The sequence below is a fragment of the Pimephales promelas genome, chromosome 14, assembly GCF_988280905.1.
Source record: "Pimephales promelas chromosome 14, fPimPro1.hap1.1, whole genome shotgun sequence".
In the NCBI taxonomy this organism is placed as follows: Eukaryota; Metazoa; Chordata; class Actinopteri; order Cypriniformes; family Leuciscidae; genus Pimephales; species Pimephales promelas.
Window position 1 is genome coordinate 31,976,783 of NC_142782.1, and position 18,366 is coordinate 31,995,148.

At 35.8% G+C, this 18,366-nt stretch overlaps 2 protein-coding genes across 3 annotated transcripts; one reads left to right on the top strand and one right to left on the bottom strand.

Annotated features, from left to right (window-relative positions):
- Positions 1–1,003: 1,003 nt before the first annotated feature.
- Positions 1,004–12,460, bottom strand: abtb1 (ankyrin repeat and BTB domain containing 1). Of its 2 annotated transcripts, none has more exons than XM_039675125.2 (12): positions 12,218–12,460; positions 11,155–11,217; positions 11,015–11,070; positions 9,388–9,532; positions 9,142–9,301; positions 8,193–8,238; positions 7,988–8,104; positions 7,511–7,623; positions 6,355–6,453; positions 5,940–6,107; positions 2,425–2,625; positions 1,004–1,359 (listed from the first exon to the last, which is right to left on the bottom strand). In XM_039675125.2, exons 1-12 carry the CDS (start codon positions 12,271–12,273, stop codon positions 1,153–1,155), a joined length of 1,431 nt encoding a protein of 476 aa, XP_039531059.1. In that variant the 5' UTR covers positions 12,274–12,460; the 3' UTR covers positions 1,004–1,152. The 2 variants fall into 2 exon arrangements, with proteins under 2 accessions (XP_039531059.1, XP_088975991.1); XM_089119865.1 differs by having other exon boundaries at positions 12,223–12,446.
- A 1,157-nt stretch (positions 12,461–13,617) lies between these two features.
- Positions 13,618–17,851, top strand: LOC120481473 (keratin, type II cytoskeletal 8). The gene is made up of 8 exons (XM_039675155.2): positions 13,618–13,951; positions 14,125–14,333; positions 15,313–15,373; positions 15,647–15,742; positions 15,828–15,992; positions 16,998–17,123; positions 17,274–17,494; positions 17,626–17,851. The coding sequence occupies exons 1-8, from the start codon at positions 13,712–13,714 to the stop codon at positions 17,672–17,674; spliced, it is 1,167 nt and encodes a 388-aa protein (XP_039531089.2). The 5' UTR covers positions 13,618–13,711; the 3' UTR covers positions 17,675–17,851.
- Positions 17,852–18,366: the final 515 nt, after the last annotated feature.

The following is an 18,366-nucleotide window of genomic DNA, read 5'->3' on the forward strand; positions in this document are numbered from 1 at the left end:
CATAAATCATATGAAAGGAAATTGCAATGCCAACGCATCCAATCATAAATGGATATTTCATGACTTTGACATTTATGAATGTTCATACACAAGTCTCATTTGTGGGATATTCTCCTGAGCACCCAGTTCAGTAACATACACACACACACACACAAACTCAAGTGCTGCTATGAAAACGAGCAAAGGATAACGCTGATGATTTCAACCACATCGTGTAGACATGTCACTTGCATAAAATAGAATAAATAAAATAAAATAAAATAAAAGCAATGCAGGGAAAAGAAAAGAACAAGCCAAAATTGTTTATATTGAGAAAGATTAAGGACAGTCAGGTTTAGGAGCATGTTTCCTGATTATAATATTGATATTAAATGCAAATATTGCGTGCACATTAGCAGAAGTCTTTCCTGTGTGAGCAAAGCAGAGAAACTTCTCGGTCAGTGCTGGAAGATACATTTGTGAGTGAAGTGAACGCACATTTAGAGGCATTAATAATCATTTGCTTTAACAAATGGCGCTGTCACACAAACACCAGAGATAACAAGTGAAATCCATTTGCAATTCAATTCTCGGATCAAATATGCATCATGACAATACCTTTCAAATTCTTCCGACCATGTTCGATGCACTCCTATTCATAAATGCATGTAAATAAATATTTTTTTCCAAAAGAAATGGCCTCATCTTTGATTAAATATTGACTCAATTCATGTTCAGCAATGTAACAGCTAAACCTATTAATTATTTAATATCGTTTTGACTCTGCATCCACAACAATTTTCCTGTAGAGTTAGTTAAATATTCTGCTACATGGAAGAATGAACAGTATACGCCTGAACATCATGAAGAGCGCCAATATTAACTGAAACACAACACTCACTATCGTGAAAATCCAAATGTCAAGCTTTTATCTCTCTGGAGTGAGTTTGTGCATGGAAAACAAGTGGAATAAAGGACTAAATAAAGCAAATTTCACTAAATCACAACAGGCCACTGCGATATGACGCATCTGCATGTTTTTGGTTAGAATCGACCATATTTGTTTGGTACTGCTAATGTGATGCTAGTTTGCTACAGATTATTTGTGCATGTAAAGCATTTTATAAATCATTCAGCGCCCCGCTCCCTCCCTCTCGACCTCCTTCTTGTTTTTCAGCACTCCAGCCCAATGCTGGCCAGCAGAAGCTCCAGGCAACTGAGTTTCTGGTTGGCTTCCTCGATTTCGCTGTACGTCTGAACGTTACTGGCGATGTGGAACCGGATCTCGTCCACCAGAGGGATGGAATCAGTTTCCTGTCTGGCCGCCACGTTCCCAGCATCCTCTCTGATCATATCGGCAAACTCTGGCCTTTCCACCAGCTGAAACAAACATGACTTCCTTTCTGAGCAAAACCTTCCAAAAATGCATATGCAAATGTTTAATAATATGGCTGCTAAGGCAGAAAACAGTTTTAAGAAACTGAATTTAATCCTGAGTATAAATGGTATCATCAGGATTTATTCATTTGAAAATAGTTCAAAAATAACATTCATAACACATTTAACTTGTGTTAAATGTTTTATGAACTTTAACATATTTCCCAGTGAAACTGAATAGTCAGCGGGAAACCGGGCGGGACTTAATTTTATCCATCAGGTGGAAGTTGTTACACAAAAAATATATATATTTATGTAAAAAAAAAAAATGGTATAAAATAAATTATTCTTTATTAACAAATAATATAAATTTAATATAAAATATAATATTTAATTTTTATATTTACATTTTATAAAAATGTTATAATAACATAAATATATAACATAATAACATATATATATATATATAACTACAAATGTATATTTATAAAAATTATTTGTATTTTAAATAATACATTTTTTATATTTCAAAATACTTTTATATAGTTATATTGAATATATTTTTTAAATGTAATTTAAATTTGTATTTATATAAAATATTTAATATAATAAAATATAATTTTTATTTATATTTAAAAATACAATAAATTTTGTTTAATATTATGTAAATATTATTTGTATATTAAATAACTAATTTAATAATAATTTTTTTATAATGATATTATGCACATTTATTTTTATATATTTATATTATATAAATATATAAACATACATTATTATTATTTCTATACTACATTTATTTTTTTATTTACAAATATTTTATAATAATATTACAAAATATTTTTGTATAATTATTGAAAATAAATTATTATTTTGCATTATATCATTTATTTTTATATTAATTTAAAAAATATTGATATAATTTTTTAATAATATTAAAATGGATGAGCGGGCCACAATAACACCAGGGACATTCATTATGAATGTAAATAATGTGAATTCTGATAAGCATAAACACAGCATAACCGTGAACAAACACACAGCACACAGCTGCTGTACGTGACGTACCCGCTCTATGATCTTGGCCATGTATTCTGTGCACTGGTCCTCCAGACGCGAGAGCCGGAACAGTTCTGCAGTCTTCCACATGTGCAGCACGTTCTCCTCATTGAGCAGCGCAGCCAGGGTTCTGCCACACAGACGCTTCAGACCCGGCAACAGGTACATGTCGGCCACACACAGAACCTCATACACGTTCTCATGAGAGAGCTGGAAAACAGTGACAGAGCTCATCACTTCACTAGCACATCTGACACTGAGGCCTTTATGAAGCTGTTTAACATGATTTCAGCTAAACAAGTACAATTTATGATACCATTGTTGTCAGGGGAATTATTAGCATCTAAATGATATGGCTTGCCTTAAAAGAACTTTAAAGAGAGTGTATATTATGGCGGTTAAGGTGAGAGTGTTTCCATCTCCTCTGGGTTTACAATTCAATTAGAAAGGAAAGGAACTTAAGCTTTGGCTGAAGGCAAATCACCTTAAATTTAACTCAAGACAAAACGGGGTACCGCAGGTCCTTCCTTAACACAGCAATTAGACTCTTTAATTGCAGCAACAACACTATGTAGGCACTTATTATATCTATTACATACATATTTTTTTTATTCAATGTGTTTTTCCATACTTGTTATTTTTTTGTGTGGAGCTGCTGTAGTAAAGGAATTTCCCCAGTGTGGGATTAAGTAATTGAGTGAGTGAGTGAGTCAGTCAGTCAGTCACTCATTCGGTCACTCAGTGAGTGAGACAGTCAGTCAGTCAGTCACTCATTCGGTCACTCAGTGAGTGAGACAGTGAGTGAGACAGTCAGTCAGTCAGTCAGTCAGCCAGTCAGTGAGTGAGTCAGTCAGTCATTCGGTCACTCAGTCTGTCAGTCAGTCAGTCAGTCAGTCAGTGAGTGAGTCAGTCAGTTATTCGGTCACTCAGTCAGTCATTCAGTCAGCCAGTCAGTAAGTGAGTCAGTCAGTCATTTGGTCACTCAGTCAGTCAGTGAGTCATTCGGTCACTCAGTCAGTCAGTCAGTGAGTGAGTCAGTCAGTCATTCGGTCTCTCAGTTAGTCAGCCAGTCAGTCAGTCAGTCAGTGAGTGAGTCAGTCACTCAGTCAGCCAGTCAGTCAGTCATTCGGTCACTCAGTCAGTCAGTCAGTCAGACAGACAGTCAGTGAGTGAGTCAGTCAGTTATTCGGTCACTCAGACAGTCAGTCAGCCAGTCAGTGAGTGAGTCAGTCAGTCATTTGGTCACTCAGTCAGTCAGTCAGTCAGTCAGTGAGTCATTCGGTCACTCAGTCAGTCAGTCAGTCAGTGAGTGAGTCAGTCAGTCATTTGATCACTAAGTCAATCAGTCAGTCAGTCATTCGGTCACTCAGTCAGTCAGTCAGTCAGTGAGTCAGTCAGTCAGTCATTTGGTCAGTCAGTCAGTGAGTCAGTCAGTCAGTTGAAAGAGTTGAAAGTGATCAGTCAGTCAGTGAGTCAGTCAGTCAATCAGTGAGTGAGTGAGTGAGTGAGTGAGTGAGTCAGTCAGTCAGCCAGTCAGTGAGTCAGACAGTCAGTGAGTCAGTCAGTTAGTCAGTCAGTCAATCAGTGAGTGAGTGAGTGAGTCAGTCAGCCAGTCAGTGAGTCAGACAGTCAGTGAGTCAGTCAGTTAGTCAGTCAGTCAATCAGTGAGTGAGTGAGTGAGTCAGTCAGCCAGTCAGTTAGTCAGTCAGTCAGTCAGTCAGTGAGTGAGTCAGTCAGTCATTCGGTCAGTCAGTCAGTCAGTCAGTGAGTCAGTTGAAAGAGTTGAAAGTGATCAGTCAGTCAGTCAGTCAGTCAATCAGTCAGTCATTCGGTCAGTCAGTCAGTCAGTCAGTGAGTGAGTCAGTCAGTCAGTCAGTCAGTTGAAAGAGTTGAAAGTGATCAGTCAGTCAGTCAGTCAATCAGTCAGTCATTCGGTCACTCAGTCAGTCAGTCAGTGAGTGAGTCAGTCAGTCATTTGATCACTAAGTCAATCAGTCAGTCAGTCATTTTGTCACTCAGTCAGTCAGTCAGTCAGTGAGTCAGTCAGTCAGTCAGTCAGTCAGTCAGTCAGTCATTCGGTCAGTCAGTCAGTCAGTCAGTCAGTCAGTCAGTTGAAAGAGTTGAAAGTGATCAGTCAGTCAGTGAGTCAGTCAGTCAATCAGTGAGTGAGTGAGTGAGTGAGTCAGACAGTCAGTGAGTCAGTCAGTTAGTCAGTCAGTCAGTCAATCAGTGAGTGAGTGAGTGAGTCAGTCAGCCAGTCAGTTAGTCAGTCAGTCAGTCAGTGAGTGAGTCAGTCAGTCATTTGGTCAGTCAGTCAGTCAGTCAGTCAGTGAGTGAGTCAGTCAGTCATTCGGTCAGTCAGTCAGTCAGTCAGTCAGTCAGTCAGTCAGTCAGTCAGTTGAAAGAGTTGAAAGTGATCAGTCAGTCAGTGAGTCAGTCAGTCAATCAGTGAGTCAGTCAGCCAGTCAGTGAGTCAGACAGTTAGTCAATCAGTGAGTGAGTGAGTGAGTGAGTCAGTCAGCCAGTCAGTTAGTCAGTCAGTGAGTGAGTCAGTCAGTCAGTCAGTCAGTCATTCGGTCAGTCAGTCAGTCAGTCAGTTGAAAGAGTTGAAAGTGATCAGTCAGTCAGTGAGTCAGTCAGTCAATCAGTGAGTCAGTGAGTCAGTCAGCCAGTCAGTGAGTCAGACAGTCAGTCACAAGAAAGAACGAGCACATTACTCCAGTTCTTCTGGTTTCCGTACGTATAAACTTCAAGGTACTAGCCCTCACGCACAAAGCTCATCATAACCTTGGTCCTTCATCTGATTTATTTCAACCTTATGCCCCTGTTCGTTCCTTAAGATCTTCTAGTGCGGGATTCTTAATGACTCCTAAATTTAGTCAGGTCCCTATGGGTGCCAGATCTTTTAGTGTTACATCTCCCAGGTTGTGTAATGCTCAACCTCAAGACATACGTCAAGCATCCTCCCTTCTTTCTTTCAAAAACCTCTTAAAAACAAATTTTTCTCTTAATATTAATCTTCAGCTCTTGGTCTGTGTATTGTACTTTGTTATTTTTCTGTATTTTTTGAGAGCACGTTTACATGCATAATAATATGGTGATCACTCCAAAAATCAGTTTATTGAAATAACCCAATTTACATGTACAATACACTGTATTAAAAAAAAAACTATTGCCCGGTGGTGACATCAAAACATTCGCATCCATGTATTTCAGTGTTTATTATGCGAGTTGTGCTTTTGTAAATAAATATATTTATTTATATTTAGCTTTAATTCATTTTTAGTCATTTTAGTACAACTTACACCTTCAGTTAGTTGCCAAAGTCTTCCAAAGGTTTTCATATATAATATTTCTATTTTAATTTATTTGTTTTAGTTAATGATAACAACACTAATAAATATCAGTTTGTTTAATGCTAGAACTACTCTAGACTTGTAATTGGAAGCGTTCGGTAAATAGAAAATGTTCAGCATCTGTTGAGACATGTCTTGATTGAATGCAGAGTTTATGTTTGTGTATACCTGAGTGTTGTCACTGTAGATGTAGTAAAGGATTCTTGTAAACAAATCGTGAGACACATCGTGAAGGGTTATGACGGGAATACTGGGATGAGCCTGTAGAGTTTCACCCTCGCAGAAATGATCCTCCATCAGCGCTTTAAAATAATCACTACGACCACAGAAAAACGCCTGTGTACACACACACACACACACACACACACACACGTTTAATCTGCAGAAATGCCCTTTTTAATCAACCACAAATAGAATATTAGAGCACAACTGTCAATCTAATAATCGATTCTAAATGATTAAAAATATACCCAAACACAGACATTACACTGATGTCTTCATTTGCATTTGGGTTGCAACTAATGCCATTGCAAAAACAACAACCAGATATTATGATTATCAGTCAGTATTACCAAACTCTGACCTTATGACACAGGAAGTCATTGCCCTCCACTCGGAAACAGATATCAGGATAACTCGGAAAACTGTCAGTTAGATCGAAAGGAAGCTGACCGTATCCAACCTAAAAATCACACAGCAGCAGTTTTAATCGGTGATGAACATCACAAAACAAAATATCACTGCAAGCAGTTTAGAAATAATCTACATGTGAAAATTGTACTTTTTTATAAACAAGGAGTGAATTTAGTCTGTAATACTGCAGCTCAACATTCTTGCACACTTATAAACAAGACCGTTCAAATGTGGTCGGGAAGAAAGAGAAGAAAAAGAAAGAAAAGAAGAAGTCTCTTCTGCTCACCACGGCTGAATTTATTTGATCAAAAAATACTAGGGCTGTCAAACGATTAATCGCATCCAAAATAAAAGTTTGTGTTTACATAATATATGTGTGTGCACTATGTATAATTATGCTTGTATATATTTAAGAAATATTTTTATGTATATAGATTTATATATAATTTATATTATATATAAACATAAATATTTTATATATAATTTTTTTTTCTTTCTTAAATATACATGCATGTGTGTGTATTTATATATGAAGAGTTCAGATGCAAAAGCCTCTAAATGCCATTTGAAATTTTCTTCTTTAATGATGATTTTTATCAAACTTGTATATTTAAGTGCAGTAATTTCACTTACATAACAATTAATAGGTAATTATCATTGCCATTTAAGTGAAATCATCACTGAACTTAAATATACAAGCTTGATAAAAATGATCATTCTAGAAGAAAATTTCAAATGGCACTTAGAGGCTTTTGCATCTGAACTCTTCATATATACAAAATAATTATACACAGTGCACCCACATATATTATGTAAACACAAACTTATATTGTGGATGCGATTAATCGTTTGACAGCCCTAAAAAATACAGGAAAAAAAACAATGATATTGTGAAATATTATAATATATAAACTGTTTTCTTTTTGAAAATTTAAAAAAAAATTTAATTTATTCCTGTGATGAGGAAGGCGACACTTCCGGTTTTCTTCCCACCGGAGCCTCGCTTTCGATTTCAAAATAACGGCTGCGTGAAATCAGCGTATAGGTGTTCAACGTGAGAGCTGAATTCCTAATAAAGGTAAGCGTGTGTGTGCGCTTCCTCTCACCCTGAGCTCAGCAGGAAGTGCACTGTCAGCCAGCAGAGCCATTCCATCCTGCAGCTGAGAGTCATGAGGATCCAGAGTCAACACCTTCACACACGTCCCGGGCTTATTAGACACTGACAGAGATAGAGAGAGTGTTGTTCAAACAGATTTACCCAATCATAACTAAACAGTAAAAAAAAAAAAAAAAAAGGCCTGAAATTAAAAAAAATTTTTGCACAAAAAATATACAAAAATGCAAAAAAACTAAAAATTATTTTGTGCTGATTAAAAAAAAATATACTGCTATTATTACACTCTTTTAACTGTTAAATAAGGTTCAATATATTAACATTATTTAATGTATTAGAGCAGAGATTTCTTTCAAAAACATTTAAAATCTTACCAGTTCAAAATGACAGCTTGACTGTACAATAGTTACTTTAATGCACGAGTTTCAATAACAGTTTCACCGGTGTGTTGACTAGACTGGTTCCTCACCGAACTCATAAACCTGTTTGCACTTCACTTCCAGCTCCTCAATCAGCTCGCTGATCTTGCACTGTTTCGCCAAACGCTTGCAATCCTCCACGTAATTCACATCTATGTCCAAACGGCCTGAAAAAGAAAAACAGCACAGGGTGAGGAAAAAAATACTGTCTGACAGAAGATTGCTAACTTAACTCGGTCTTGGTCTGACGCTCACCAGTGTAGAAATACTGCATGATTGCACCAAATGCAGCAGGATTGACCTGGACATTAAAAAAAAAAAAGAAGAAATTGAAATGGACACATTAGGATCATGAAAGTTTGAAGCATGCCGGTGATGTAAAAGGTTATAAGAGAGCTTCTTAATTTAACACAACCCTAGGGAGAAGATAATTAAAGCAGCACAAGAAATTAAAAATTAAAGCACACTTTCTGAAAAAACTATGAACATACACTTTCATGTTTAATACTAAATGATAAGAGAAGGTGGTACGACTTCCAAATTTACATATACTTTTATTACACATATACTTTTCATAAAGGTATGAAAGAGTGCAGTGGTATGGATAATTAGAGCACATTTGACATGATCTCACAGGCCAGTGTTATTTTAGTATCATTGAGATACTATTAAAGTTTTTATTATTATTTTGAATCAGTTTTATTTTTTTTAAAAATCTGTTTTCATTTTAATTTCAGACAAAGTTTTAGATTTTTTTTTTGTGTATTTTTTTTGTGTCAATTTTTAAATGTCTATATATTTAATTATTATTATTATTTTTAATTATTTGAGTACATCAAGTTAAACTAAACTAATGCCTTGGCAAATAGCTGAAATAGTTATATATACATACATATTTAATTTTATTTCATCTAACGTTTATTTGAAGTAACACTTGTCTTTATGGTTGTAGTTTAAGTTAGTTTAGTGTAGTAATCTTGAGCTTGCTCAGTTGGGATTATTTAGTGTTTAGCAATGTTGTTGATCTGTGTTGTGCTACTTTCATGTTATTAGTGTGAAGCTGCTTTGATACAATCTGTATTGTGAAAAGTGCTATATAAATAAATGTGACTTGACTTAATCTATAATAACCCTGCTCCAGGAAGGATGAATAGTATCCAGATGAACACAATTTGGATTTTGTGTGCAGTCAAACAGCGCCTACCAGTGGATGTTTGAGTGCGATCGCACTCTTGCCCTTCCACTTGGTCTCCAGCATGTGAGCGAAGTATTCAGATCGGGCACTCAAGATACATCGGTGGGCCTTGAACATCTCACCGTGCACCATAAACGTCACGTCACTGTAGTTGCCCTGCTCCAAAAGCCTATGATGGGGAAAAGCACCAGTCAGTTTGTGAAAGTGACTGGTGGTTTGGGCTTTTATTTGTACGTATGCGTTTATAGTCCTCACGTCTGCAGGAACTGGTCGTAGTAGTCTCTCTGCATGGCCTTCGCTGTGATGCGCTTGTACTCTTTGAGCAGGCGGCGGATGGGGTCGCTCAGCGCTCCGTACAGACAGCGCTCGCCGTCAAATGTGTTCGCCTCACACTTTGCTCCTGCCACAACAAAGATCAGTAATACATGGTGCATCTATTAAATAAAATCACAAAAAAGGACACAATTTTTTTTTTTTTCTGGTGTGACCTTTTAAAGGGGACCTCTTATGCAAAATTAAATTTTATAAGGTGTTTGAACACAGATATGCGTCCACAGTGTGTGTAAACTACCAGTTTCCAAACGAGTGGTCCCAGATTTCCCGCTACTCTTACGTAAGAGCCATATTAGCATAGATACAACCCTAAATGAGCCACGGCAGTCCGCCATATCTGTTATCTGGAGATATACAATGTCTGATATAAAAGTCTCCATAGACTCCCAGCATCTGAGTCACTGAGGACACCATGATTGAACTTCCTTTATGTCGGAAATGTGCCGAAGAATGTTGTTAAAGTGTTATCTATTTATCTGGACTGCTTAAAAAGCTGAACATCACTAAAAATTAGGGCTGTGCAAAAATGAATTGCGATTAATCGCATCCAAAATAAAAGTCTGTGTTTAAATAATATATTTGTGTGTGCTGTATATAATTATTTTGTATATATAAATACTACACACGCATGTATACATTTAAGAAAATGTGTTATTCATATATAAAATATTTATATTTATATAATATAGATTATGTATTTATATACATATATTTAAGCGCAAATAATTATTAAATATATACATGCATTCATAGGTATTTATATATACAAAATAATTATATATAGCACACACAAATATATTATGTAAAAACAGACTTTTATTTTGGATGCGCTTAATCGCAATTAATTTTTGCACAGCCCTACTAAAAATGTATTTTTAATTTTAATTTTTATCTGGAAGCTTGTTTCTGCCATGGAATAAATCATTAAAAAGGTAATTACAACTTTTTATCTCACAATTGTGATTTTTTTCCCTAACAATTGCGAGTTGAAATGTCTCTGAAATGTGATATAAAATCTCCAAAAGTAGCAATTGAAAATAATAAAATCAGAATTGTGAGATACATAAACTGTACGGTCTGGTTTCACAGACAGGGTTTAGATTAAGCCAGAATTAGATTTAAGTTCAATTACGACATTTAAGTAGCTTTCATAAACACCTTAGAAAAACACATTGGTGTGCATCTCGAGATAAAACAATGTCAAAAACAACAAAACAAAAGCAAGTTGCTTTCAATTAAAACATCTCAAACATGCATTTTAGTCTTTTGTCTGTGAAACCGGGGATATAAATCCTATATATTTTGCAATTATAAATTTTTCTCAGATATAAACTCACAATTGTTTATTGTGAGCCTAGTTATAATGTCCGAATTGCAAGACAAACTTCAGAGAAAAAAGTCAGCAGATTAAAAGTCACAATTACCTTTTTTGTATTCCGTGGAGGGAACAAGATCCCATAGTTTCAGGCTTTATTTTGTATCCTAATCATTAAAACCTGAACAGATTACAACTACCTGGTTAGCTATGAGTAAACGTTATAGCATTTACCGTTGGCAAGCAGGTACTGGACCAGCTCTTCATGTCCACAGAGACATGCATAATACCTGAAGACAAAGACAGAAAGATATCAGTGGCTTCATCAAAACCGACATGGCAGACAGTAAACGGAAATAAGCGAGCCGTCTTACAGAGGTGTGCTGTCCCACTTATCTCTGATGTTCAGCTCTACATCTCTTTGTTCAACCAGGTATCTGGAGAAAAAAGCAGTGACCAGATACATTATAACCAAACAACATAATAATTGAGAGAATCACACACGCTGTAAAGGGATAGTTCACCCTAAAATGAAAATTGTCGTATTTTTCTTTAAAATATCTTCTTTTGTGTTCAACAGAAGAAAGAAACTCGTACAGGTTTGGAATAACGTGAGGGTGAGTAAATTATGACAGGATTTTCATTTTTGGGTGGAGTATCTCTTTAAGAAATCTGTACTTAGAAGAGACTAAGAACAGTAATACTGTATGTGGGCCAATACAGTGACATGTCATCTGTCACCCTCACATGCTTTTCCTTCTTATTATGTAATAAAACAACGGAATGACACTGAAAAACAACCCTGGTATATTATCATGTTACAAGCAAAGCATATATTTCAATCAAAGATGCTAGTCAAGCGTAATTCTATATTGCAATGAAACAGCATCTTAACTAGTAGCAACTGAATGCACATACTAGTTACTAAATAATATGCCATGCAGTTGCTTAGATATGCATATACACTATCCAAACACTATGGATTTGCAAATTGTTACAGTCTCTAAAGACAACACTGGTCATGCACATTTGTTTATACAGTATCTGAAACTACATAGGCTGTTTGAGATAAGCATATAGTGTCTAGATACGAAACGTATTTATTTTGATATGCATAGAAATGAATACAGTATGACTAGAGGCCATGGACTTTTGTTTAGATACACATAATTAATATATAAAGACTATACAAGTAATGTATATTTGTTTAGGTATGACTAAACTGTATCTACAGACTATAGTATATCCCATGGACACTTGGTTACAAATAAATCAAAATCTAGAGTTTATGTAGGCTAGGCATATTGTCTTGTACGTAACGTGTATATTTGCTCTGTATATAATATTTTGAGAATAAATAGGCCGTGGATATGTGTTCACATCGTGGAAAGACTTCAAAACAAAACAACAACAACAACAAGCCATCAGCTGTCTGACCTCACTCTGGCAATGTCGCCCTTTCTGCAGCTTGAAAACAGATCAACGGCGTCCATCTGCGCGGCGGTAAAGCTACTCTGAAATGCATTGAAACGGCCTGTCTAACAGACAGGATCGGCTACAGGTGCACGGGCAGAGACGGTTGTGGAAAAGCAAACGCGGAGCCTGTTTCCAGGTGAGATTCGAGATGTCTGCTGTCTATTCTCGTACTGAAAGTGCTCAACAAACGTAAACAGGAAGCAGATTTGTGTGCTTTCTGCCGAGCTTTGCGTGCGTCCCAACAGCGCCATCTCATGGATTGTTTTGGAATATACTGCCTGACTGAAATATATTTATCACCCACAAATTATATTCCATATTAATTCTGTTACAGTTCATGCTGATGCTACTCTAAATGAGGAATTTATTATTTAAGTATTTTAACGTGTTCATTTTTGTTATAAAAAATATTTTGTAAATATAAGAATAATACAAAGTTAAAAAAAGATTACATTAAAAGTTATGAATATTTTTAAAGGTTATGAATATATCAATGAATATTTTTTTTCTTTAGATATTTATTTGAATACGTGCTGACAACTAATTTCTCATTAAACTCAAAATTAAGCTTGAATGGGGCAGGCATATGCACATGACGTCACAGATCCTAAGAAACGAACATTGTTATTATGTGTGTTTTTTGTTTGTTTGTTTTTTTGATTGATTGATATTGTGAAGCTGCTTTGATGCAATCTATATTGTGAAAAGCGCTATATAAATATTCATGATCAAAAATATATTGATTAAAAATGGTTTGTTTATTATGAAGAGGATGTCTTAAGCTATGGTACAAAGACCTCTTACTGTAGCCTATGTATGTCAAAAGATCAAGGCAAATTTGATTTTATGTCATGGCCCCTTTAAATGATCTAATTGTTTATGAACAAACCGGACAAAAAACACACCACAAATCACACTAAATAAAGAAATACTTGACAAAGTACATTTATATAATATTGCAGCTTGGGGTGTAACAATATATCACCCCACAATATATCGCAATAGAAAAATGCAACAATGTGTATCTTTTCAAACCCACAAAAGTTAGCATTATAAACAACAATACATTTTTTTTTTGTTAACCTTTTATATCTTGGAGTATCGCAATAATATCGTATCTTAGTTCAGTTTTGTGATATATGTGACACGAGGGCATCGTTACACCCGTAAGGTAGGCCGTAGCTATAGGCTATCTAGAAACAGAAACAATAGTCTGCATGATTGTCATTTTAGTTTGTGTCAGTGCATGAATGTGGAGTGTTTCCTTTGAACGAGTAATGGGTTGAACATGAACAGGTTTTTCAGCGTGAGGAATGCTGGTATCGGCTAGCTATTTCATCATTTACACACCCACACCCGCCCAGCTGTCAGCAGTCAAGTAGCCGAGCTCCCCTAGAAGCTGTCTTCCTTCTGCAACACACCTCTCCATGATCTCTCCATCTCTATCTGGTAATCATGGCGTCTAATAATGGCTTCAGCAGCCGCTCATGGGGCTCATACCCCCGTCAGGGTAACTCGTACTTCGGTTATGGGAACGTGCCACCGGTTGTGCTCCCCATCCAGGCTGTGTCCGTAAACACGAGTCTCCTGACCCCCGTGGACCTCCAGCTGGACCCCGACCTGCAGGCTGTGCGGATCCAGGAGAAAGAACAGATCAAAACCCTCAACAATCGCTTTGCCACCTTCATCGACAGGGTGAGACATTTCTCTGCCTACTTTACCTGCTTAGTGCTCATAATACATAAATGAGATTGAAAATCGGTGGAGTATCCCTTTAAAGAAAAAAAAGGGATCAAGAGTTGATCCTTCAATGAAACATAATAGTTACAAGAGCAATATGAACACTCAGTTCTCATAAACACACGCAGGTTCGTAAGCTGGAGCAAGAGAACAAGATTTTGGAGACTAAATGGCAGCTGCTACAGAAAGAGTGTAACCCCGAGTCTAAACTGGAGCCCATGCTGAAGTCTTACATCAGATCCCTACAGGAACAGCTGGAGCGCGTGAAGACAGACAGGGAACACCTGGATGACGAGCTCAGGAATGCACGCGCACAGGTTGAGGAACAAAAACAAAGGTCTGTAATCAGACACTGTTCAGTTTCAAACCGTAATAAGCAGAGCGGAGTATTTTTCTCTTCACAGTAATAATAATATCAAAATTCGATTCAATATCATTTAAAATGTAAAATCATGTACTGTTTCTTGGCATCTTTGGTTCTTCTATGAACCTTTAACATCCCCCCAAAAATGGATAACGTTCTTCAGAATGTTGTTAAAATGCTTTTTAAATAAAAACAAAAAAAGTTATTTTAGGAACTGTTCACTGAAAGGTTCTTTGGGGAACAAAAAAATTGTTTTAATGCATCGCTGTGAAAACCCAATGTGGAACCTTTATGTGAAAGAGAGTAACAACAACATTCCTAACAACCATTTCCGAGGGGTTTTAGACGAAATACCACAGGTAATTAGTTCACTTAAATGTATGCCAAATATGAGAATATGTTAAGAATTCAATATGATAAGGATCTGACAAATGTAAGTAATTTTACTGCAGTAAATTAACCATCCCTTTCGTCGAAAAAGGTAAATTAATTAAAACAACAGGAAGATTCTGACACATTCTTACATTGTTGAAAATCCATACTTTATTATTATTTAAGATTAACAACCGTAGTGATTATGTTTGAGCAAACTACATATTTTGTTAGTATGTATTTATTATTTAACACGATTTATAAGCCCAGTATTATTTATAAATATTTTGAATGAGCTTTTATTTTTAAATGTTCAGGTTCTGTTATATGATTTGGTCTTTTTTTACTATTTTTTTTTAAATTAAATATTTCTATTTAGCTTTCATTTATTTGTATTTCAGTTTAGCTTTAATCATTATAAAACGTAGTCCAGTTAGTTGCCAAGGCAACATTTTACATTTTTGTTGCCAAGTTTAAGTTTTTAATCTAATTTTTATATAGATTAGTATTTTGTTTCAGCTCAATTTTAGTTAACAACAAAAGCAATGAGTGAAGTTTACATGTATATATGCTTTTACAGGTATGAAGATGAGATTAATAACAGACACAAAGCTGAAAATGACTTTGTTCTTCTGAAGAAGGTAAGACAAACCTGGTACAGAAGATAGATAACATGATTAATGTCTGATGTAAAAAAAAGAAGGGATCATCAGGGCTGTTGTTTGCATTTGGCAGACACTTTTATCAAAATATGTTTCTAGAGCCATCCTCCTCTACTGTATATGAGCTGCAGGAGCGTCCCAGGCCCTGTGAACTGAGGCCACAGCCCTGATGGTCAATACAACACTGTCTAACATTAGTCGTTTGCTTGCAAAAAGCATCTGCCAAGCTAACCAGTGTAAATGCCCTGACAGGATGTGGACACGACGTACTTGTGTAAAAATGCAGTGGAGGAGAACATATCAGGAATCCTGGGTGACTTGAACTTTTTCAAGTGCTTCTATGAACAGGTAATTCAAGCTCAGAAACATGAATGAAACACCTAAACGTCCTGAGATGAATCTTGTCCCTCTCTCTGTGTGTGTGTGTGTGTAGGAACTGCAAGAGCTGCAGACTGAAGTGAAGGACACGCCTGTTGTAGTGCAGATGGACAACAGAAGGACGCTGAACATGGAGAACATCATCTCTGATGTGAAGAGCCAGTATGAGGGGATCTCAGCATGCAGCCGAAAGGAAGTGGAGGCCTGGTATAAGAACAAGGTGAAGATCAGATCTCGGACTTCCCATTACAGAATTGGGTATCTTGGCAAATCTGAAAGAGATGTAATTGAGGAGAAACATGAGATTATTGGGGCTGTTTCTCATGAGAAAAAATCTGAGAATCTGAAGCGTTAAACAAAATCTCCATTTACAGGACGCTGCGTTTAATCTCTGAGCCTTTGAGATCTGTTATTTCCGGGAGGTTCTCATGTTTTAAACTATTGTAATTACAGACTTTAGACTTTTGAAACAGCTGGTATTTACATTTAGCCTATTATAAATATGTATGTATTCATTTCTAAGCAGTTGAAATGAAGGTTCAAGTGGTTTAAAATTTTAATCTTGCCACGGAAATATAATATTCCAGCTGTGTTATTATTTATTGGAATCAAATGTTTTTTTTTTCCTTTATTGTAATTTCTACTATTTATTTAGTGTAAACAAATCTTTATCATGCTGTAATTCATCTACAACTATTTTTTTCAACGTATTTTGTATTATCCAACTCTTTATTTCAAAGCAGGTAGGCCTACATAATGTTTTAATTTCCGTAAGAAAAATATTATTTTACTCTACACACATCTAAAACAATTTGTAAAACAATGAGTAAATTACATATATTTTTATGGTTCAAAATTTGTCACACCACAGAACCTCATGAAGGCAAACAAAAATGATAAAAATTGTGAAATATTATTACAATTCAAAATAACTGTTTTCTATATAAATATATTTTAAAATGTAATTTATTCTTGTGATCAAAGCTGAATTTTCAGCATCATTACTCCAGTCTTCAGTGTCACATGACCCTTCAGAAATCACTAATATGATTTTTTTGATCAAATAAATGCAGCCTTGATGAGCACATACAAACTTTAAAAAAAAAAAACATTATCATAATAATTCCAATAATGTGCGTGTGTCTATATATATATATATATATATATATATATATATATTACATAACCTCAGTAATTGTGCATATACCTGTGTTTTCCTCCACAGTTGCACATGATCTCATCACAGGCTGACCAGTGCAACACTGAGCTGAAACACAATACAGGTGCAATAGCTGATTTGAAAAGGCAAATCATGCGACTGCAAAATGACATAACTTCAGTTAAATCCCAGGTAACTGATCCAGATAATACTCTACTATAGCAACTGATCATGTCTGCATTTGAACACTAGGGCAACCATGAGCATCCTCAATAAACGCACTGATAACTTTCTGTAAGCTCTTTTTAAATGAGTTGTACTGTAGTTGTGATGTCATTACAGTGTGAGAGAGTGGAGGGGCAGATTGAAGAGGCGGAGCGTTGTGGTGAGGAGGCGGTGCTTGACGCCAAACAACAAATCAGATCACTGCAGGACGCATTGCAGAAAGCCAAACAGGAAATGACCAAACATCTCCATGACTACCAGGTGCTGATGAATGTCAAACTGGCTCTGGATATCGAGATCGCCACCTACAAAAAACTACTGGAAGGAGAAGAGAACAGGTGAAACTGTAAAGCTTAAGCAATTAACCGAGTGCTTAATATAAAGTTTGATTATATTAAAAAAAAAATGTTGTAGTATTTTTATATTATTGTTTCAGTTAATAACTCAAATCCAACCTCTCTCTCATCAGGCTTGGACTGGAATCCAATGTAAACATTTATCCAGTCCATAAACGTTAATGAACAGCAAGAATCCCACTGTCTACACATCACATGTCAATCAAACAAACTGCTTGTCATTGCTGAGTGAAGACTTCAAGAATGGGCAAATGACAAAAGGAAGAAAATAATGTCCTCAATGTTATTTGGTATTACAAAAATAAATAATTAAATGTCCTCAATGTTTTATTACAAGCAGCACATGTCTTTTTTTGTAATATGAAGGTCATATATAGGCCATATACTCACCTAAAGGATTATTAACATCTGTTCAATTTCTCATTAATGCAACTATCTAATCAACCAATCCCATGGCTGCTTCAATGCATTTAGTGGTATGGTCCTGGTCAAGACAATCTCCTGAACTCCAAACTGAATGTCGGATGCAGTCGGACGGGAAGCACATCACCGGCTCATGTGGAGTCGAGACAACTGGAGTGGAATATCTATTTGAAGACTAAACGTTATTTATTTTGATTTATTTATACATTTTTTGTTTTGTTTTCTAATGAAACACCGATGGTAAAATCAAATAAACTATTCACAGTGAATGTAATTTGGACAAGCAGAATGTAAGGCAAAGATCAGAGTTGTGAAGAAAATGAGCAAAACTGATGGTAGCATAAGTAGTTTTGATGTTTGATCAAAACAAGGGGAGGGCCAGATTTACATCCAAATTCCAGTCCATATTACGAAAGCAAATAGAGAAGGAA

Excerpts from the sequence above, each read along its gene's own strand:
- LOC120481473 (XM_039675155.2), top strand. The coding sequence starts at position 13,712 with ATGGCGTCTAATAATGGCTTCAGCAGCCGCTCATGGGGCTCATACCCC. Across the intron at positions 15,743-15,827 it reads TCAAGTGCTTCTATGAACAG|GAACTGCAAGAGCTGCAGAC; the intron begins GTAATTCAAGCT and ends GTGTGTGTGTAG. Across the intron at positions 15,993-16,997 it reads AGGCCTGGTATAAGAACAAG|TTGCACATGATCTCATCACA; the intron begins GTGAAGATCAGA and ends TTTCCTCCACAG.
- abtb1 (XM_089119865.1), bottom strand. The coding sequence starts at position 12,305 with ATGCATTTCAGAGTAGCTTTACCGCCGCGCAGATGGACGCCGTTGATC. Across the intron at positions 9,302-9,387 it reads TACGACCAGTTCCTGCAGAC|GCTTTTGGAGCAGGGCAACT; the intron begins GTGAGGACTATA and ends TCCCCATCATAG. Across the intron at positions 2,626-5,939 it reads TCTACAGTGACAACACTCAG|CTCTCTCATGAGAACGTGTA; the intron begins GTATACACAAAC and ends ACTGTTTTCCAG.